Source organism: Zonotrichia albicollis, chromosome 1, assembly GCF_047830755.1.
Source record: "Zonotrichia albicollis isolate bZonAlb1 chromosome 1, bZonAlb1.hap1, whole genome shotgun sequence".
Classification (NCBI taxonomy): domain Eukaryota; kingdom Metazoa; phylum Chordata; class Aves; order Passeriformes; family Passerellidae; genus Zonotrichia; species Zonotrichia albicollis.
The window spans coordinates 29,550,067-29,573,688 of NC_133819.1; the positions used below are offsets into that span (position 1 = coordinate 29,550,067).

Below are 23,622 nucleotides of genomic sequence, written 5' to 3' on the forward strand. Positions count from 1 at the left end.
TCAGAAGCAGAAATCAGCATGAATAATGTGTTCACCCAAAGTATATTTTGTCCACTTCTGCTATCTGTGTATTGCTTTCACTCTTTGGCAAATTCTGCTTTTCAGCTGTAGCTTCAGACATTACATGAAAAGGAAAGAATGAAGACCAGAAGCTGTAACACTATTGTGAAGCTTAAATGAGCAAACTATAGAATTCCATTACATAAATAAAAGCAGGAATCAGATTCCAAAGGCAATGTAAAAAAGGTGAGGAATTTGGCTTGTATATAGGTCAGAGTGTTTTTAAAATATCCTTCTGTACAACATTAACAGTTCTGAGTGCTTATAGGGATGAAAAAGGGATGTAGCTACAAAAACTTACTTGAAATTTGGACAACCAGATTGACACAATCCACAAAAAAGTCAGAATTACAAAACTAGGCAATGGGAGAACAGCTTTTAACATAGATAGTAAAATTCACTGCTACATCAGATGAGAATCCAAAAATATATTAGAATTAAACACAGATTCATAGAAAAACTTCATTATTTTCAATAGATCTTAGGAAATGGATGAGTGAGTTCAGAAGTATAATTTTCAAAATTCAACAATACCTGCAAGTCAAGTAGTTGATGTGTTTGACACTATGCTCCTGATATATTCTGCTTTTGGAAGAGCCAAACCGCTAAAACACAGAATCACTAAACCTAAAAAATCTATAAAACTCTCTGTATTAACTTGTCTGACTTACTCTACTCTAACATTACCTGCAATAAAGTGGATGGCTAAATCAGGAAGCTTCTTCCCCTCACGCCCCTTCAAAGATATAAATGAACCTCTCCTTTCCTACACAGTGATTCAGATCAGGAGCCTAACACTTACCATTTATTTAGATATCATAGCTGGATGTAATAATCAAATAATCCATAACAAGAAAAGAAATTATTTTCTCCTTTTAACATTCCATAGAGAACTTTGTATGTGTTAGAAAATCTCATCTAGCAGAGAAAAATTCTTGTGTGGAAGAGAGGCATTTTAAAAAACCTATTTTAAAGGCAAACATATCCCGTTATATATAAGCAGCAAAACACCAAACTAAATCTAACAGATTTTTATTTTTCATAAATGCTTCACTTTGTCTGTAGTGATAATTGTATGAAATTATTACTTGAATAGTCACTGAAAATAAAAGCTATATGTTGTAAAAAGTATTGTTTCATAATAGAAATATATGTAATTCTGTGCCTGCATTAGCTGTCAGTCATGAACTGAAAATTACAATAGAACTTGATAGAATTAAATTCCTATAAATGATACCTAAGAGGAGGTTGGAGTTTGTTCAAATTGTACTTCAAAGCAGTTGCTATAGCTGCTCACTCAAACAGCCTTGTATTTTTTGCCTGCCTTTCTCTTGCAGGTTTATTTCCAATTTCCCATTTACTGAGTGTCTGTGTAAAAGTTCTACACGTTAAGTAACAGATATATTCCTAAAGACCTGTGATTGTCTGTCTTCAATTTAATTAATTTGCTCAGAATCTTTGTAAATAATGTGAACATAAGGAAATTCAGATTCCAGGCATCTTGATTCCATAGTTTAGTGTAGCAAAGAAGGTTCTACAATGCAAAGCATTAAGTTCAAATATATGGTGGTTTAGTTTACATTAAAAAAATGAGAATTCTTAAAAGAATTTATTTTTACAATTGTATTGTGTTGTGTTATTTTTACAACTTTTGTAAACTGTGCATAGAAGATTTTGGAACTGAAAACACTGATCTAGATACTTATATCTAGTAAGAATTCAGCAGAATTTGAAATATCCCAATATCAGGATGGAGACAAAACAAATTAAAATTGAAGAAGTTTCCATTGTTCCTTGTGGTCAGTAAAAAGAATAGCTCTGCACATTAGAAGTCTCCATTCGCAGTATTTACTACACCTGTCCCCCAAGGTAAGGTAAACCAATTAAACATGAACATTTAAGAATCCTAACACCTAACTGAGCATAATTGAGTTGAGAAGTTCCATAAGCTTCAGCGAGGGTCAACCTAATATTAATCTCATTTGCATTTGCTAAATGCCTAGATTTATTAAACAATTGACAGAGCATATTAGAAAAGTGAAATATGCCTGCCAGATACTGTTGCTTAATTCATGGAAGGTATACAGTGAAACAACAGATAAATGACACACACTGTACGTAACTCACAGATACTGCCAGTTCACCTAAAAGTTCATTTTAACAAATGAAGAAAGGAGCTCTAAAAATGCCCCCTGCATTATCTGTAACTGCATGAGTTTATTGAGTCTATTCCCAAGCCATATCTATCAAATCCACTCTGTTAGGCAAAGACAATTGTTAATGAAAGAATATTTTCTAGTTCAATCTGCTCAACCTGTGCTACCAATCAGTATTCAACTGTGCACTTCCAAAGTTGCCTGAAGTCAACTTCACTTCAGGCAACTTTGGAAGCAAACACACCTGAGGAAAGAAACTCGACTCTTCCTGTGCCATACCATGTTTCCCCATACTTCCAAGTTTGAATCATTTCTCAGGAAGTATTTTTCACATCCCTTGTCAAGTACAGTTCAATCTGTGCCTTAGCTTTCCTGATCCCATCCTTACATATCCAAACTGCATTCCTCTACACTGCCAAGGTTATTTGTCTTTGCTTCCACTAGTTATGCATTTCTTTCCTACTCCTCAGTTTAAAATCCTTGCTCAGATCTCAAGACATCCCTTCCAATCTGAAAAACATTCCTGACAGTGCTGTAACAGGCATCAACCTGGAGGCATAACTGTCAACATTTATCAGCATATGAAGCAAAACTGGGGGCAAAACACCAAAACAAAAGCATAATGTACTTTATTATCATACTTTCTAAGCAGCGCTGTTCTCAGCTATACAACACATCTCAGTGCACCAGTGAAATCACTGCACATGCATATCCTCAATGCTCTCTTAATATACCTCTTGGAATTGCCTACTTCTCTTACAATGTGAATGTTATTTTGCATAGAGGTGTTTACTCTTATATGTCATATCAAACACAGTCCTTCTTGCTTAAGCTGGAGTGTGTGTCTCAGAAAAACTTTCAATCAACAACAACAAAGTTTAAATGGCATTTATGTAGAAGGTGTTTAACAAACACTTGACAGAACACATTATCTGCTTGTTAAAAGGTTATTATTGATGCTGGCCTGTATCAGCAAGACTGTGGCCAGCAGGAACAGGACAGCATCCATCCACCTGTACTGGCGAGGCCAGTGCTGAGGCTCTGGGCCCCTCACTACAAGAAAGACATTGAGGTGCTGAAGTGTGTCCAGAGAACGGAGCTGGTGAAGGGTCTGGAGCACAAGTCCTATGAGGAGCAGCTGAGGCAGCTGGGGATGCCTAGCCTGGAGACAAGGAGGCTCAGGAGGGGCCTTATCACTCTCTACAGCTGCCTCAAAGGAGGTTGTAGCCAGGTGGAGGTCAGCCTCTTCTCTCAGCCAACCAGTGGCAGGATAAGAGGAAATGCAGTGCCAAGGGAGGTTCAAGCTGGACATCAGGAAGAATTTCTTCACAGGAAGGGTTGTCAGGCATTGGAAAAGGTTGCCCAGGGAGGTGGTGGAATCACCATCCCTGAAAGTCTTCAAGAAACTGCTGGTTGTGGCATCTAGTCCCATGATCTAACTGACAAAGTGGTGTTGGATCACAGGCTGGATTCAATGATCTTGGAGGTCTTTTACCAACCTGAATGACTCTGTGGCTATTCACAGACAAGCCCTACAATTATTCATCAAACCAGCAAGTCACCAGCTGCCTTGGATACCTTTGTAGATAGACGTTTACACTTGAGAGAAAAACACATTCTGAACTCTGAGTATTGGAGCTGACAAGCAGACTGGGTAAAACTGTACAAAGCTGCTATGTTAATGCCAGCTGGCTTTAAATGTCCCTGCACACTGTGACAAAATGCTTTTTTGGTAACTGCATTCTCACTACTTCACATGTTAAAACATTCTCTGGTTAATGACCAAAATACTACTGAGCAATAACAATGCTTATTGTTTTCACACTTTTTTCATCTTCAGTCTATAAAAATTAATTGCCATGAATAAAGCAGATGATGAAGACTGTTCCTACCAAGACAAGATCCTTACGGACATAATTTTTTTATCAATTATGAACTGAACTTCATGAAGCATTTCCCATCACAGTTTGCTTTGCACTCAATTTTAGGCACACAGTACCTTCACTATCTGCACTGTCTTCCTCATAACCAAGCACAATCCTGAATATCCATGAGGCAGCTCGGGTCTGTGTAGTCTGCTCATCTCACTTTAAAAGCACGTGAACAGCACTTAAATGGAACAACCAGCTCCACTTAGGATCATGCTGCTCTTGCAGAATGATTCAGATTACCACACATACCCAGTGGAGAGTGTTTAGTGAACTTTGGGATATGTCAGGAAGAATTTCTGATTATCAGTATTTGAGAAATAATACCTGCTTGGGGCAGCCTGCTCAGAATATTCTCATCTGATGAGGGACATGAACAAAATAACATCTGGAAGTCTTTTATATCACCCACCCCTGTTTAAAAAAAAAAACAGCTATTGTCTGAGTTGATGATTCACGGATATAACTTTTCTAGTAACTGTCAACTTTCTCATGCCAATTATTTAAATATCAAAATAATATATTTGCCTGAGGCAGTAAAAAGCAATAAAATAAGAGTTGGCAGTTTTACTTACATTATAAAAATCTTGATTCAAAGAGTTCATCCAATTAGTAAAAGAAGAAATTGCATTGTGTACCTTTTAGCTAAAGTGTTTAATGCTGTTTTCATTTAGATTGTATTTGTGTTCGAGTCCAATAACAGTGAGTGAGAGTGACAGGGATCCATTTTGTGGATCCTGCCATCTGGCACAGGATCCCCTGGAAGAGTCACAGAACATCTGTTTAAGCACCAGATGCTCTTGAGGCAGACAGAGGACTTGTGTGAGGGGCACAGATGATAAAAGGTCAGTCAGATGGGTGTCTCACTGGGCTGGAAGAGGTCTCCTCCCAAGCACAGCCTCTATACTAGCTGCATCCAGGCTTTTTGGGTTTCACTTGAGCCAAACACCCATTCCAGGCCACTTCTGCTCCATACCAGTAACCAAAAACATAGGAGCTGAGTGGAAACTCCTGGACAGGGGTGGGAAAATAGGGAACATTAAAATAATTTAGTGTAAATAATAAAAGTAACAGGTAATTCTGTTGCTGAAGGGAGTAAGGGACAGGGACTATTTGATTATAAAAAGTATGCTGCTGCAGGTGAAAGGAGAAGAGAATTCCCTGTACCAAAAAGATGAAAGGAGAAGGGACGACTGCCTGGCAAGATGGAAAGGCAAGCAGCTGTTGTAGGGAGAGGAAAGTTGCTGCTACTTTCCAGTGCAGGAGGGACAGGAAACTGAAGCCCAGGTCAATATTTTAAACCAAAGAACCCAGGAAAAGAGTATCTTCTGGAGTTTCCTAAATTCAGCTGTCTTCACCAGGAAGAGCAGCACAGTAAGAGCAGACCAATGTAATGATGCTGCTGAGGACCTTGCAATTAAGCAATACACATTTTGCAGATTTTTACTTCAGTCTAGTTCAAATCTGAGGTCCAGATCAAGTGTTTCCACTCCAGCAATTCCAAGGATAGTTAACTCACAAATCTGGTGAAGAGCAGATATATCAGGTGGATACTCGGTGAAGCACTTCATCATCCTTTTGTCTGTCAGACACGGTAACACCAGGTGGCAGAAGCAATGGCATGAATCTCCTTTATAAGCCTCATATATGGAGTCAGTCCTTTCTGTTCATCTTTGTTTCCACTTTGAGTCTTCCTGTCTTTTGTTACTCTGCCACCATAAAGCCATCAGGAGTTCCCTCCTTTTCCTACTCTTCCATCTGTAGCAGACACTCTGTGACCATACCCCAGATGAACAGAATTCATGGAGCCACTTGAGTCTGAGGAGAGAACATTTTCTAGGAGTCTTTAGCGCCACTGCTGCTTTGACTCTAGTCTGGTACCAGCTGAATGAGACTGCATCACTCTGCGACATGGATAAAGCACACAGCATATGCAGAACTTCAAGATGCAGAGGCTTACAGTCAAAGCCTTCTGCTATGAGTTGGCATTGTGAATTCACCATGCTCATAACAAATTTCAGGTGCCTATAATTTTTTCAGCTACAGTAGGCAAAGATATAATCAAGACTGCTGGGGGCGTTTTTCAAGCCGTATTTTTTGAAAGTGTGTACATAACTGTATGGAGAACATCTTTCCTCACATGAAGCAGTATGATATGATCAAGTCTTGAACCTAGAGACGTTCACATTACTCATGAAAACTCCAGTGGAACTGGTACTAGAAGGACAGTGACCACTGACAGGGATGTCAACAGCAAAGACTATGAGGTTTTACTAGTCCATAGCATGAGCAGAATATTTCAGTAGTATATTCCACATGGAGCAATACAATCTAGTATGATTCCACAGAGGTTCCCTTTGTTATACTAGTGCTACAACTTCACAAAAAACAAACAAAAAAATGAGGCAAAACATTGTAAACATACTTAATATTTGTCAGCTATGCTAAGATACTACAACACTAATACCAGAGAGTTTCTTTGGGAAGACCCACCTGGGGCTCTTCCTTCTAAACTGCTCAAGTATTGACACAGCCTGAAAACATTTCTAATCTGACAACCTAAAGCAGCAATGCATAACAAAAAGGCTTCTCCAAAGCTTGTTCTGGTGAATCACAGTACAAACCCAGAATTTTACAGTTAAAACGTCCAGAAAATATCTAAAAGTCTTATGGGAGAAGTTTCTTATTCTTGTAAGTCTTAGCAAATATGCGTGTTTATTTTGGGGGTTAAACTTGCAATTCCAAAAGAATAAAGGGCCCTACCATTGCTTTATGTCACTTTTATAATCTTACTTTAAAATGCTATCGTCACTAATACTAAACTTTCCATTGTTTTTCAAAGTGAAAGTTTTACTTTGCTAATGTTAATTTTTATAGCATCATCAACCAGTCTTCAATAACAGTGGGGTTTGGGTTTTTTTTCAATAGGATATACCAGCATCACTGCATAACTCAGTTGATTGATACTGAAATTATTTTTCCCTCAGTATCTCAGACGATAATTGGGTCTCTACTGAACATCTTCATCAGTCATTAAGGAAAGCTTTTTAACATGCATATGCAGGGAAATATGATGAGTAGTCTGGCACAATTATTTTCATAATTGAGTAGCTGTTATGAATTCCATTTTTGTAAACAGAAGCATAAAATGAGGGAATCTCCACAACTTTCCTGTCCAAACTCTTGCTCCTGAGCTATCCACATGAAATTGAAAAACTGAAGTACCATTACTATGTCAACATGGACCATAACACTAACAAAATCCTGCTTCTCACAACCAGACGTGCAGACAAATCCTCCATTCTCCTAGAACTCACAGGTTCCAGGCTTCTACCCAGTCTACTTTAAATTCATCTTCCTTGAATATAATTAACCAAACCCCACATTGTTTATAAACATATATATATACTAGAATGAGGTATCAAAATAAATTCTGAAATACTGCATAATTAATTTGCATGCCACTTATTTTTAAATGAATGTTTTTCTTAAACACCATAATTGTGGAATATCAAAGCAATGGAATAAATCAAAATCTTACAAGGTAAAAAACAGGCAAAACAAAACAAAACAGAAACCAAACCCCCATTATTCAGCCTTAAAGCTCAGAGTGAGGTAGAATATTTTCTCTATTCCAAGCTTATGATGGAGAATTCCTCACCACTTTTTCTTTCTCTCAAATCTGATCCTGTATGTTCATTCCTCCCAGATCTTCTTACAAAGGATGACAGAGAGACTAAGATCTGTATCTCCAGATCTGGCCAGACACAGCATTCCCTAGAATGTGTTCCCCCACACAGAGCATAGCATCCGTGGTCGTGTCATCAATCACAGATGCAGAGAAATGAATATAAATGTGCTTATTTCTAAACCTGATGGCTTGTTCATACTTGAAAAGAGATAAATCACTCCACAAGTGTCTCATAAATAATGTTCACTTACAATGAAAGCATTAATAACTGCAATAGTATGTATGAAGAGCTATGCAGAAGGCTATTCACCTATCACAGGGTGTGGAAAGAAAAAACTAATAGCATGAACAGTTCAAAAACTCTGAGACACAATAGACTTAAAAGACATAAAATGCTGTGGGGAGGAAAATGTGGAGTCACACAAGAAACTTGTGAAGTAAAGCTGTGAATCCGTACGCATTCCACTCCTCCGCAGATACTGGCCTGGGGCTACTATACGTCTGGAAGAGGGTGTCTGTGTGGAGATTTACATTTATTAACTGCACTTCATGTCCAAAAACTGCTATTCATCATCACATGGTGTTTTCAACAAGGGCAGTTGAGCTAAAATGCTTCAGCTGAAGCCACTAAGTATTTGCTAACTTGATACTGATGTCAATTCCAGGGTGGAGAAAAGCACAAAAATTAAGGATCGTGGTAGGCAAATTTCACAAGAATTTTACAGAGAACCCTATTTTCTGACTTTTACAACTCCTTTCTGCTACTTGAATTTTTACTACAGCTCACTCTTCCTCTTAGCTTTCACTAAAAACATTGCATCCTAGTTTCTTTTCTACCAAAAGATGCTGATAAACTCCAGCAAGTGAGAAAGATGGAATAGCAAGAACATGATCTGTATCACTGGTGCTTTCATTTATATCTGACTGATCAAGCAAAAAAGAACAGTTTTGTAGTTGCTCCCACTTTAGCACTTCAGCCTTCTCTATGCCATGATGAACAGATACTGTTCATCAATACAATAGCATGCCATGTTTCACTGTAGGGTGCATTTGTAACTCCTGGTAGGCCTTGAGAGTTCCTGCATGGATGAGCATGTTTAGGAATGTCTTGGTTTAAAATAGACATTAGAAACTTGAGTAATAAATATATAATTATCATCTGGATAAAGATGCCTAAAATCCTACTGCCTCTGACTATAATTATAGTAATAAAAGTATTGCTGACTGATGAAGAAATGTACTATTTATGCTGCAGGGATTGCAAATCAACACTTTTTAGACTGGGTTAAGAATCCAGTCTGCATTATAAAATCTCATTGGTATATAAAATAATTACTCATTGGTATACAAAATAACTCACCTCTGGACTGCACTGATTAAATCTTCTGGCTTTCTCCTCCTGTATTATCTTTTTACTATGATCTATATTATTGCCATGATAATAAACTCATCAATTCAAGACAATACTTGGTCTTTACTGGATAAAACATGTTTATGTAAAATGTATGCTCAGTGTCCTAAATCACATCTTCAAGATATCTTTCATATGTAGTAAAATATTGTCTCAGTAGATTAGAGCAAATATTTCCAAACATGCCTACAAAGCACAACCCTCAGAAACCTCTTATCTTATTTTAATATCATATCTTTAATCTTATTTTGCTCACTATATCCCTGGAGTGAATATTAAAAAGAAGACCTATTTTACAGTTGCCAAGTGGGGATACATCATCTGAACTGCAAATTTAAATTTAAATGCTTTAGATCTTCTAGAAAGATTAAAAACGTGAGTGATATTTTCATCTATATTTATGAAGTATGTATTGATAGAGTTTCCAAATTTTGGCAGTAGGAGTGGAAGAGCCTTCCCTCATTCAGAGATGATGTGGTTATTGCAATGCTTTTCCTGTTCTCAATGGAAGAGTTATGGACCATGTTCTACATTCAATGAGCCAGCTTATAATTAATTTTACATTAGATGCCTTTTTGAGAAAATAGCGAGGAAATAAACAGTTCACTGTATCAGTTTTCAATTTTAAAATACAAAGATTAACACAAGTCAGAACTCAAATAATTAAGGAGTTTCTGTGCAGACTATTTCAGGATATTTTTGCATAAAGCATTTTAATAGCATATGATTATTCACTTTTCAATCCACAAGACACATTGGGAACAGCACTAACAAGTGTGGCAAACTACCAAGACTGGTAAAATGATCATGGACTCCACTGTCTACTCCACCCATGCCATAAAAAGCCAAGTTCATTGCTGCTGCCCAATTCCCAGTCTTTGTTTTTTTTTTCTCCTGCAACATTCCCTCCTGTCTTGCCTTTTTTCTCCCTCCTGTCTTGCCTTTTTTCTCCCCCCTGCCATAAGGGTGGTGTCTCTTTACCCCTTATTCTCTCTTCTTGACACCAGGTGCCCAAGCTGAGGGTGGTTATGAACATATGAAAACCCTATTGCAACTAAAACATATTGTACACTACTACCAAATAGGAGCAATGAGCTGCAGTGTATTCCCTGGGGGAAAAAAAATGGGGAAAAAATGCCAAAGCCTCTGTGGGGTCTGTTCAAAGTCTTTGTGGAAAGGGCAGCCACAAAGAAAGCTGAAACCCATGGACAATAATCCATGACGAATACAGAGGAACGTCTGCAAATTTCACAGCTGTAGCTTCCACTAGCATCAACAGTGTATGTACAAGAGAGAAGGGTTATAGAGCTGAATCACTTGGCTAAATCTGGATTAATCATCAAATCATATAATATTCTCAGCTGGAAGAGTCTGACAAGGTTCATTGAGTCCAAATCACAAGACAACCCCCAAAATTACATCATGTGCCTGAAAGCATTGTCTCACAAGAAAACAGTAAAAATCATTCCTAGTATTACGTTGGCTCTCCCTACCAGGATGCAGCTTACCTTCTTCAGCAAAGAAAAGTGGGAAATAAGAATTCAAAATTAAATTTAATTCATTTACTGTAGGTTCCGATCCCACCTGGGCTCATTGTTCTGACTGGACAGTCTCCAGTAGCAGGAACTCTAACAAGGATTCCCGTGAATGGACAGAAGCTAGGACACTATAGTGGCTGCACAGAAGGAGGAGTTAATCAGATACATAGAAAGCATGGCAAAGAAGGCAAAGAAGGCAAAGAAAGCATGCCTAATGCATATAGAGCCAAGACACTGCTCACTTTTCACAAAACACAATGTTAGGACAGGCTACAAGTATGTTTAAGTAAGTTAACAAATCACACTGCACAAAGTAAATCCATCTTCATCTACTAAGAAAACTATACAAATAAGAACATTCCTTTCTCAATTTTGAGAACCACCTCTATGCACAGCCAAGGAAGCTTTTCCTAATGTCACCAAAAAAGCATTCTATTTTTAAGTGGAAAGCTTTTGTTAAATTTTACATTCATCTTGATTACCAAATAAAGTCAAGTCCTACAAATAACGTGAATTTAGAGAAAACACAATTTATAAAGATGTCAAGTTACAGTGCTTACTAAAGCTTGTAGAAATAATAAACATGATGCTATGAATGATAAAATCACAGGAACAAAAAGACCCATTGGACTAGTAGCATTGAAGTGTACTAGCTTAACCCAATACCAAAGTACACAATCATAGGATCACAGCATGGATTGGGTGGGAGACACCTCTAAAGGTCATCTAATCCAACCCCCCTGCAATGAGTCTTCAGCTAGATCAGATTGCTCAGAGCCCTGTCCAACCTGACTGTGAATGATTCCAGGTTCTGGGCAACCTGTGCCAGAATTTTATCACTCTCAGTGAAAAAACTTCTTTATTTAATCTAAAAAACTCTCATTCAGTTAAAAACCAATAAAATTTCTAGTGCTTCTCTGCAGTAACATCTCTTTTGCCTGTACACTTGAATGTGTGTATTCTTTGGCTGAAAAACATCAGCAAGGAGACACAGTTGCTACATTATGAGGATACAGAGGGCTTTTTCTGCAAAACACTTGCCCTAGGATTAAAACTAAACTTGTTGCTGCACTTCTGTATGGAAACAATGTTAAGAGCCATGTGCAAATGCTCCATTTTAAACTAAACTGATGCTGTCTCAAATGATTTAGCATTGCTTTAGGCTAGACACTGAATATGATTCTGATTTTGGCACAATTTGGTGCAAGCTTATGCTATAAATTAGCACTCTAAGGTCCTCTGACCAATGTTCCCATCCCAAGTGAATCTTATCCTTCACATCCTTAATTATAGTGGCAAGTACTCTCTTAAACACAGCTGTACTGCTTCTAGCAAAATGGAATATTGATACAGAATCCTTGGGGGGGAAAAGAGCCAAAGACAACCCTTGATAGTTTCACCAGTGCTTCACAGTTTTTAAGAAGAACTTCTTATTTTAAAACAAGTTTCCCACTCTCTTTTTCTGTAAAGAAAAAGCTATCTTAGCTCTGCCCCATTGTAGCACTTTGCTTTGTGGTGGTCTTAGTTTGTGGATTTGAGGCAAGAGTGAACATTATTTTCAAAAGGCAACATGAAGAAAGATCCTGACTTACAAAAAAAAGAAGTATGTTACTCTGATTTGAGCAGTTGCTTTTCAATAATAACCCTGAACATTTCTATATGTCTTTGTGTTCAAAATGATGTTGCTCATGTTCCCCTTAACCAAGAATATGGAGGTGGTAATTGAGTCTCCAAGCAGTTTGTCTTAATGCAATAATATCAATTAGTACAAAATATGCCCTTTTCAAACAGAAGGAGAGAATGGCCTAATTCATACCATAAAGAATTAGAAAAGGAAAAATATACAGAGTTAATTACATAACAATATCTGCCAAGCAATGAATAGCTGAAATAGATGGGTATGCAAGACAAACACATGTTTCAGATGAGATTTATCAAGTCACATAGGCAAGATTGATAAAGTTACGAAAATCAATACAGAAGGAAGGTAAAGACAACAATGTTTGCTTCAAGGAATAATCTTGAAGGGGTTGGATGATGATTTTTGCTGTCACTTAATTCCTATTTTTTTTTGTGTGAAGAAAGAGCAACATTATTAGCCACTCATTTTATTCAGCACTGACATTGAAATCCATCTCTTTTAGAAGCATACTTATCTAAAGCTCTTAGAGACATGGCTACAAGCAGTTGCTGGCACATGAAACCACAGTGGTCCTTCCACTAGAAATGCAAACCCTGTTAACAACAAAAGCAGCAGTGCAGCTGACAGAACTGCCATCCTCCCTTTGCTATTGCTGTGACTGACACGCAACCTGTCTATGAAAACTTTCAGCGGCTGTTTTCTTACACCACTAAATTTCATCCCCACTCTCACTCTTGGGATAAACTATTTCAGCAAAGAGATTATATTGTTTAGGAGAGAAAGAGGTTTTTATCAATTCATGCCTGAAAAAAAGTGGGGTGGCATGACATGCCAGTAATAGTTACTAGTACATTAATCAACAAAATCTTACATCAACTGGACGTAGATGCATGCTTAGCCCTTATTTAGTAACAGCTAACTACTTAAAATTGGGTTTGGAGTAAACTTTAGGAAGTGAAATTTTGACAAACAAACATGCTTAATGGAACTTCAGAGTGCAGTAAATAACCCCAAAATATTTTGAAGCTCTATAAACAAAGAAGATTAATCTTCTCTCCAAAAGATTTAGAAACAGTACATGCAGAGACCATATAGTTCCATAAAAAAATAACTTCAGAGGAAAAGGCACATGCTCTCCCTTTTGACATGATCAATATTTTGGTTTATGAACTCAAGAGCTTGTAAACATAGTTATGCCATAGTTCTGTGGAAGAATCTCTGTGCCTTGAACATGGCAAGTATAGAGCACACTTGGAGGACAAAAATCAAAAGCTGAACTATGGAACTGGTATCTGACCTAGCTGAAGGAAAGTTCTGAACCCATTTTATTTCATTTTGAATAATGAAAGACCTTGCAGGAAAAACATCTAAAATTGCACAGTTCTGGGGGCAAGTGACCATAAAAGTTGCTGTGTAGAGAGCCTTACAAAGCAAACTTCACTGTACTGCTGCTGATTAAGTAGAAATCACACATTATCTCCATCTTTCATATCATTTGCTACAATTTTGCCTACAAAATTCAACACCTGGTCTACTCAATTTAAGCACAGAACACCAGAATTAAATAAAGAAGGGAAAAACACTTGAGCTCATAGCTGCATAAGAATGGAAAGACTGAGTCAAGGAAAAAATTGAAGGCAGAGGTTCTGCCAAAAATGTGCATTCATGCTGCTGCCAGTACCACACAGGTTGAATAAAACTCAAATGTAAACAATCCCCTTTTTTTAAAAGATGCTGCTGGGTAGAAACTTCAAAGAGCAAAACAGTTATAAATCAAGACAATTTATAAAAGTACATTGCAAAGCAATGGGCCATGATGCTCAATAGAAAATATGGCCTCTGACCTGGTGAGAGAGAGTACACTGTAAGGCTTGGAATATGGTTAAAATATTAGTTAGGAGGATGAATAAAAATTGGCTTAGGAAATCAGTTCCTCAAAGAATGCTTTAAAATGAAATTTAATGAGTTCAGACTGAAAATGCTGGAAAATCTATAATGGTGACATTTTCCACTTTTATTCAATCCAAGTATTCAGCTGGAAAATAACTTCCAGGATATACTTCACAACAAAATTCAGATGAAAATCACTACCCAGTGGAGGCTTCCTATGATCTTTCTCTGATTTCTGTTAAGCCTCAATCCACACATTTCCACGTCTTAAGAGAACAGTTTCATCTAACTTCAAACACTCTGCATCTCACAGTCTTGAGATATGAACATATTTTTATATTCAGATGTTCCAAAACATATTTAGATGAAAGCCAGCTGAAATGTTTAGAAACTTAACATTGGTGAGATGAAGATGCCATGAGATTTGCTCCTGTTATCTTTGAATGTTAAAATAAATAGCCCTCAGCAACCACAAGCCAGCACCAGAATGCACTGTGATTGTTCTGGCCTTATCACTAATGAAGAGAAGCACCAGGTTCCTAGTGGTGTGCATCATCTCTAGTTTAAAATTGCCTTAGCAGGCACAACAGCCTGGTAATAATTTTCAATCTAAAACAAGAAAATTCTGAAAAGATACAGGAACTACAGAATATAAAGCTGTAACTCTGTACCAGAAAATTTAACAAACAATTAAATACTCAATAGTAATAACAGGGAGCAATTTAAGATGATGAGAAAGTCAACATGTTTTTGTTTTTAAGTTTGAATGTGCATTCTCACTGTATTTCTTCAAAGGAGTGGGTGACAGTTGATTGAATTTACTGGAATTTCCAAAACTTTCAACAAAATTCCTCCCCAAAGGTTTTGAAGAAAACTAAGGTTCCAAGACATAAGACAGAAGACCTGCCAAGGATAAATCCTTGTTTAAAAGACTGAGTAGAGTGGGTAGGAGAAAATGCTTAGTCCTCAGAACAGAACCCACATAGTTCAGATGGCATCTGTTACAGGACCTATGTTGTTCAACACATTCATTAAAAAATTGGAGAAAATAGTAAGTAATAATATGAGTTTGCTTATGATATGAAGTCCATTAGGGTAGTGGCTGACTGGCATGGAATGCAGGAAGTTCATTAGGAACTGAGTAACTAGACAATAAAATGATAAATGAAGTTGAAAGTAAGTGATTGTAAAACAATTCATCTCTATTTCAAATTCTAAATTATGAGATCTCAGCATACCAGTAGCAAGCTCCTGTGCTTAGGACACTACTTTGCAAAGAACCACCTCTTTCTTTGTTTTCCAATCTATGTAGCTGCACACTAGGGGACACACTGGAGGCTAAAAGTTTACACAGATCTCAGACGACAAGAGCATGGAGCAGAAACCCATCAGGGCTAATACTTCCACAGAAAACCTCTCTGGCTCAGGAAATACTTAGGAATTACTGAGTGTAAGGAGAAAATTTAGGGGTGTCATATATGCTTGCCCTGGTCTGATTCTTTCCTAGGGATTTCCTTACAGCTGCTGTTGGACACAAGACAATGACCTAGATAAACTTCTGATCTGGTCCATTATGGCCATCTTTGATGCTGACATATTGCAGCATAATAAATCCCACTGCAGCAAAACCCAAACCTGGGATGTATCAGGACAGATACTTCCACAGGCGATGGGTGACAAAGCTGAAAAAGGTCCAAGGGCACAAAGCAGCTACTAGAACAGACCAGGTATCACTGGGATCTGATGGCTGTGCATGCTGGGGCATTTTTCATTCTTGGGCCTTTGCCATGTGTAAAATCACATTTTTAAATACTTCAGCACTTGGTGTGATGCAAAATGGATGACTTTCACTGAACAACTGGACACAAACAACCAATAAGACTTGAGGCTTAGTGTCAAATACATACAGAACCCCCAACCACCGGTCTTCCAGCACTTCCAAAGAAATACCCCAAAGTTTGCCTGAGGCTGGATTACTTGACTCCTGCTAAAATATAGCAGGAGAGGATGAAAGAGGAAATTAATACTCCCAATATAGATTTGATGGTTACTGTTTCTGCTGCACAAATTTTAGGAATTACCACACTATAAGAGCCTGAAGATCTGTTACAACCACTAAAATGTACAGCTTGAAGAGAATTTTTGTGTTTAAATGGCTGAAGAACTTCCTAAGTTTTCCTGGTCCAATAGAGTGATGAAAATTGCTACAACCTTTACATACTTTCACTATAAAACTAAACTTTGCTTTGAAACTGGAAAAAGTTATCTGAAGAATTTCAGTCATATTTTTCATTGAAAAAGTGCACTCAAAATACAAAACTCATTAGAAAACCAACACAACAGTAAGCTGTTAACATTTTCAAAATGCCTCTTAAGCACACAGAACAATTTTAGAAAGCTTCTTTGTTACTGTTGTTTCATGTAATCAGAGCTAAGCCAGAAAAAAACCAGAAGTATTCTGTGCTATAGGTATTTTAGTCACCTACTAAATGATGCCTCTGGGAGACAGCATGGAAGCCAAGTGAGAAGATTCATTTTTGATGTCCAACTTTGACAGTAAAAGAGTACAAACACCACTTTAAGTGGAGAATTGCAGCACTAACAACTCAAAAGTGCAACTGCCCTTAAACAGATGTAATGGTCTTCAGAGGTTTCTGTCAGGCAGGCTAGCAATGGAAAGAAAAGTTAAAAGGCATTTGTTTGCAAACAAAATTTTGTGTCAAAGTCCTTTCATCTTAAGTGTTTATGTTTCCATTAAGAGATAAGAGGTCAACATCAAAGCTTTAATAAGAAATAAAAATCAGAATAACTCATACTATCAGATTTGAAGATGAAACTCAGATTTGATGCTCATAGTATTTGTTTTTGCAAATGGTTCCAATTCAATGTTTATTTCCTATTACAATAATGTATCCAGAATAATTTAAACTAACATACTTTTCAAGTTCCTATATTGTATATCACATATTTTCCTTTTCACTTGAGAATCTGGTAGTTCACCTCAAATCCACTTGTTCCCCAAAATTCTTCATACTAAGGAGCTATTTTTAGAGGAATATGCATTATACAATTAAAATGTCCACAAAAGAAACAACTGGCAACCTTTATAGAATAACACTGTCAGAATGGCTGAACTGAGGTAAAAGAGCAAGGATGTTTAAAGGGCAATTTATGAAGTCACGACTTTTAGGATATGCCTACATGCCTTAATCACTTTGGCTGACAAGTTGATGGAAGAACTCTGATTTCTCCAATTATAAGTCAATAGCTGAAGCAAGTCTAAAAAGGTCATGTGTAAAAGGCATAAAATATTAACCTCATAGTTTTCTGTGCAGCTTGTTAAACTCCCAGAACTTGTAATAGCAGAGACAAATTGAGCAACTTTCTGACCTTTCTGTGATAAAAACCTACAGTTATTTAATGAAAGCCCTAAAGGTTACCAATTATTTTTCTTAAAAGCCCATCTTCCTCAGACTGGGAATTTGGTACTGCACTGAGAAATTAGTTTGTGGAAATATTAATTTGAGTGCTTTTAGAAGAGTTGCAAATCTGGAGAAAATCTGCTGGTTTGTTACCTGTTTTGGCTAGAAGAGGAGGAAGGCTTGAGGGGAAACAAGAGAACAACAGAGAAAGGTGTCAAGAGAAAGAAGCAAGGAAATAAAAGAGCACGTATGCATGCATTCAAGGTAGACGCACCAAAACTCTGAAATAAAAGAATAGCAATCCCAATTTTTTGATCAATATTATCAAGTATCAATCTTCAGGATATCTACTAAAATGAGCAGCCAAGCAGCTGTGCTTCCCAAATTGTCATGCACCAGAGTGTTGCAAGCAAAAGTGAGGTTCCAAAGTTCTGCGTTTATGACCTTTCCTGACTCAAAGCCCAAAACTTCACCAGCGTTTTGGTAAAATTTGACCTAATACATTTCTTAATTGACTAATGTTCCAGAGACATGTTCTTTTTTTAATTTCTTGACATCCTGTGAATGGTACAAAAGAGATACACAAGTCCAGCTTGATCAAATAGATTTCAGTTCAAAATACAAAGCCATGTTTGTAAATCTTTCTCATCATGTCAGTTTAACTTATTGCAAAATACGCATCCATGACTGATTGCAGATAGCACTAATAATTAAGAATAAAAATGTGTAAAGCCTCCATAAATATCAGTTTCTGGTTTTACTGGTGAATGACTGCCTATGAGTTTGTATTGAGAAAGCTACAGATTCTGATTTGCATGAGCCTATCCATATAGAAAGGTTCAGACTCATTTGGTTTTCCTTTTTGTCCTAAACTCCATGGAAACAAGACCACTCTGGCTCATCATATAATTTGCACAATTTTCCTTGGTGAAAGAGTGAATAGTCCATAGGATCACAAAATTTAAAAGTTCAACTTCTACCTCTTGAAAATACTAAACAGTAATTACTTGGCCTTAAGGATTTCTAGGAATAAATGTAAGTAAATAAATGCATTACAATCTATTACATCATTGCAGCTGAAATTTTTAAAAATGTCATTTTTGCTGTCTCCAGGCAGCATCCCAATCATTTCAATCAGATTGCAATCATTTGACCAATTCTATGCTGATTATTAAGTGAATTGAGAAGCATGCAGGGGTCATGTACAGCAGAACCTATTTGTTTTTGAGTTTCCAAAATTTTATTTTGTGATTTTGCTTCATTTGCCCTCCAGGCTCATTATCTCACTACTGGTTGCCAAACCAACTTCTAGTTTGTGGATTATCCCATTGAGGGGTGTGTTCCCTCTTTTGAGAAACACTGCCTTAATGTTTACCCATAATACTATTTTAAGGGATCTTTGATGAAAAAGAAATCATAAATGTTTACCTTTGTTTTACCTTTACCAAGACAGAAACAAAACACTTCTAACACACTAAGTATTTCTTGAGCCATCAACCACACTGCAGACGAGCCTCTTGTCTTCAAAAAATCTTTAAGGCTGCAGTAAGTGTTCAGTATGTTTGCATAAGAAAACACCCACAGTTCAGGTTCCTTTCAGTTTCAAGCAGCTTCATAACAATTATTCTATTGCATCATTTGTCTCTTTTTAGTGTAGGTACTGTGATTTTTCTGGCTGTCAGTGAATAGTTCCTTTATCTTAACCAAACAGAAGTTTCAGAGGCAGAAGTACTTGGGCCCATGGTACCCTAGGCAAGGCCCAGCACATATTTGCTGCACTGACACAACATTCTGTCAGTGCTTCTCTGAAGTAGGATTATTTTGAATCACACAGTTCTATAACCAAGATATATTAATGTTACTTTCTTATTTTAAAGCTTTCTGTGGTTTACTATGTCCATCCAAATGTGCTTTATTTTGGATAATTACTGTTCCTTTTTAATCCCTCCAAACAGTAGCAGTCTTTATTGAAACTTACAGGCCAAGATTTTATTTCTGTAAACATTACAAGCTGTTGAATTTGAACTCCCACGCTAGGAAATGCTTTTACTAGTCTCTTTTTATTATTTTATTGATCATATTTGTAATTCGGTCATAAGACTGTGATTATTATTACTACGAATATTTTTAAAGGGAGAAGAGCAGTAAATAAAGAAAATAGGGGTTTTTTTTTTAAACATTACTGTCATATTCAAGCATAACCCCATTAACTACCTAGCACATGTTTAAAGAAAATAATGTGTGTGTGTGTGTGTGTGTGTGAGATCAAGGCCAATTTCAGTAAAATTCCATTGTTCAGAACATAGAACAACAACATGCAGCTGAGGTATCCTCCTAAATCTTGTGCCTCCAATGATAGAAATCAATAGTTTTAATATATATCCATCCCTGCATGGATGCAAGAATGGTTTGACATTTACTTTCATATTCTTTGGGGTTTTAGCAGTTCTTAAGTCTCCTTTTAAGTACAGCTTTGTTTATTTAAGAATAATTTGGCTTCTTTTTATAGGTTTTCCCCCTAATATTCAGAATTTGCTTTCTCCATTACATCCTACTTGATATGATTATTAAAACAAAGATTCTTATTCTAATATATAATACCATGCCCATCATTGCTATTTTCAAGGTGAACTCATTAAATTAAGGAGTTGGAATTTTACTAACATTTTCATCAACACTTGCCAGTAATATCATCCATAAAAAAATGAACCTTTCTCCCTATTTTTACTTCACATTACTTATCAGCTATTTCCTTCAAATTATCTGAAAAATGGTCAAAAACAGATTCCCTAAGTTCAGACTCAGATACTAAATACTCTTTGGCCCTTTGCATTTTGAATGTGCAAACCACTTCTAACATTGTAGAACTGTTTAGAAAAGAAAAAAATATCATAAATGCAATTTAAATTAACTGTATTTTCAGGACTAGTGATTTTACTAAGTGGATCTGTATATCAATATCAGTAACATGGTGTCCTATGCATGATGTTTATAAGACAAATAACTATTTGTATACCAGACGTTTGTTACAGGAAAATGAAAGGTAAAAAGCAGGTCATTTATACAGCACATTAAAGCCTTTTCCTTTAATTCTCCTGATTAGTTTCTTGGTACATCAAATAATCATAAAAATACTTGAAATCTTTTTCTATATACCAAACAAACACCGCTTTTAAGAAGTGAAAGTAAAGGCTCATACTTTTTCTTAGGGCTTCATAGCTCTTTCAATATCATCAAAACTGAACTCCATGCTTCTACAAGCATTTAATTTTCACTTCCAAAACATTTTAAAAAAGCTATATTTTAAAAATACATTTATTTCAACAAACTTGCTTTTTGCAAAGTCCAAAAGACTGCCCCCATTTTCTTTTATATCAACACATCCTTACACCCACTTAATCATGTAACCCTATGAAACATAACATCATTTAACCTGAACATTACCAGGGCCTTGTCTCAATAAAGTCGCCCTTTTTTTTTTGTTTTGTTTTGTTTTGTTTTGTTGTTTTTTTTTTTTAATTTAGGAAATGTGTACCTATCAGCTGTGTATGTCTGGTAGTGATGATATAAACCTGTCAGCTAGAGGAAAGCTCCATGAAGTAACCTGTCATCACTCTTTTCCTGAAATAAACTACAGCTTTCTGGGACTTCTAGAATGCATCTAATGACAGAAATTATTGCAATAATAGGGTATCCTGCATTAGCACAGGTGCTTTTTTGTGTTTCTACTTCTTCTGGACTCCTCATCATGCCTATGTGAATGATGGAACTCATGTACAGGTTCATCTATTAATGGCTTGTACTAGAAGTAAAATACCTTGGTTACTGAAATAATGAAGAGTCCACAAAAAAAAAAAGAAACTATTTTAAAAATGTTTTTTCATGTAAAAATTTGCTTTTGTTCACAGTCTCTCAGTCCCACCCAGACCAACAATAAATTTGGGGCTATGTAATTTCTAGATTCATACATCAAATCTTTCCATAGGCCTTTACCTAGAAACAATAATGTTCTATATAGATCTGCAGCCAAAAGTAAACTTGATACATATATCACATATATACAAATGATGTGTACAACCTATTCTTTTGTTATTGATCAAAGTAGACAGCAGGAACTCAAGACTATATTCCTGTCTCTGTGAGCAGGGACATGTTTTAAAGCCATTATAAAACAAGACAGTTAGAAATAGTTTACTTACTTTTTGAAGTGTTTTACTCTATATAAGACTTTCTCCATGCTAATAAGTGATGATTCTCCCTACAATGATCTTACATAATGATTCTAGCTTTTTATTTTCAAAGAATGGAGGCAGCAGTCTGCTGCAATCCTCTTATCACCACAGATCAAGAATTCCCACTCAGATCTCAACTGCTTTTATATGTGCCCATTAATATTAAAATGTCTTGTTGCCATGCACATCAAAATCCACTGAAGATTATAAAAGATTTTTCTGTCTTCCAGTCAGGTTTACTAACTGTTGCTATCCACATGTGTCTATTTGATTCACTTGAATATAAAATCACATACACACAATGAAGTCAAAAAGGCAAAAACTGCAGTTAGACCACAGCAATATCTTAAGCGTTCCTTTTTACCATGATAAGGTGACTCTTAGAGTTATATTTCAATAGTTATTCAAATTATTTTTATCAAAAGAAGCCAGAATTCAGCCTGAAAAAATGGGATTTGATAGCAGCAGAAAGAAAACTGGTCAGTTGTATGTCCATTGGTGTTTTACAAACAAGAGATGAACTAATGTCATATAATAGCAATGTTCATATTTTGTTGGCATTAAAAGTCTATAAAAACATAAACTGATAGGTATTGATACTCACAGCTCTTAATAAAGCAACAGAATTTGATGGGAAAAATCAAGTGCTTGGTATACCAGAAAAATATTTAAAATTAAAGCCACATTTAATCAATTATATATAAACCCAGAGATATAATTAAAAAAAAACCAGTTAAGATTACATTTATTCTTCTTTATTAAAATTTCTAGTTTGCTTCTTCCTTCGAACTTCAGTTTGCTGAGTTAAAAAGCTGAAAAATTTTATCTGCACTGGAGGCAAGGCAGCCCACTCTTCTGGTTGACAGAACATGTTTCCCAGGCAAATGGTTTATTTTTAAATAGCTTTTGTGAGTACAAAGTATGTTGGAGTGCAAACTCTTTTTGCCTCCAGCTGAGGCAATTTGCTGCTATTACAGACACTGTTTCAACACCTATACACCATGCCCTTCCTGTCACCTGAGTACCAAACTCATTTTGATGAGGGACATAAAATACTGCAGAACCACTGACTGAATGTATTTCACTATTTTTCTCTTTTTCTAATGCTGAGAAAAAGCTATTTACTAGGCAGAAAAGCAAAAAGGGTCCTGTTTTTATGCATTTCTAAAAAGTGTTTATCATTTATTCCTCTCTAATCAAAAAGCTTACGTTTTTGTTCATAACTACAGGCTTGTCTGAATTTTGAACAAGAACAGGCAAGAATCTCCCAAAAAAATCCTTTTCGTGTCATTTTTATTTCCTTTTGATTTTGTTTTAAATGAAGATTCTATCATTAATCATATAAATTGCAAAAGAAGATAATTTGCACACAGAAAGATAATTACATACCTTATATTGGATAAGGAGACCATAAGCTAAAATATTTTTCTTTTTAGTTTCTCTTGCAAATTTCTTGATTGTAGTTAGGTCTTCCATCCCAATGCTGAAAGAATTATTTTCTGGAATATCCAAGTGCACCTGCAAAAGAACAGATGAGGAAAAAACAAAATCCACTTTTTCCATAGTGTGCCAGTTTAGACTGATGGCTTTTAGTATCTGATTTTTATGTGTTAAGCACACATAAAAATACAGACTAAAAAAGGCTTTTCTTA

The 23,622-nt window shown here is 36.3% G+C and overlaps 1 protein-coding gene across 1 annotated transcript in view; it reads right to left on the reverse strand.

Annotated features, from left to right (window-relative positions):
• The window catches only part of CRPPA (CDP-L-ribitol pyrophosphorylase A), a 107,220-nt gene that overhangs the window by 20,537 nt on the left and 63,061 nt on the right, over positions 1-23,622 (reverse strand). Inside the window, exon 9 of the mRNA XM_005480838.4 lies at positions 23,360-23,488. Within this exon, the coding sequence (XP_005480895.1) occupies positions 23,360-23,488 (129 nt within the window). The remainder of the gene's footprint in view (positions 1-23,359; positions 23,489-23,622) is intronic.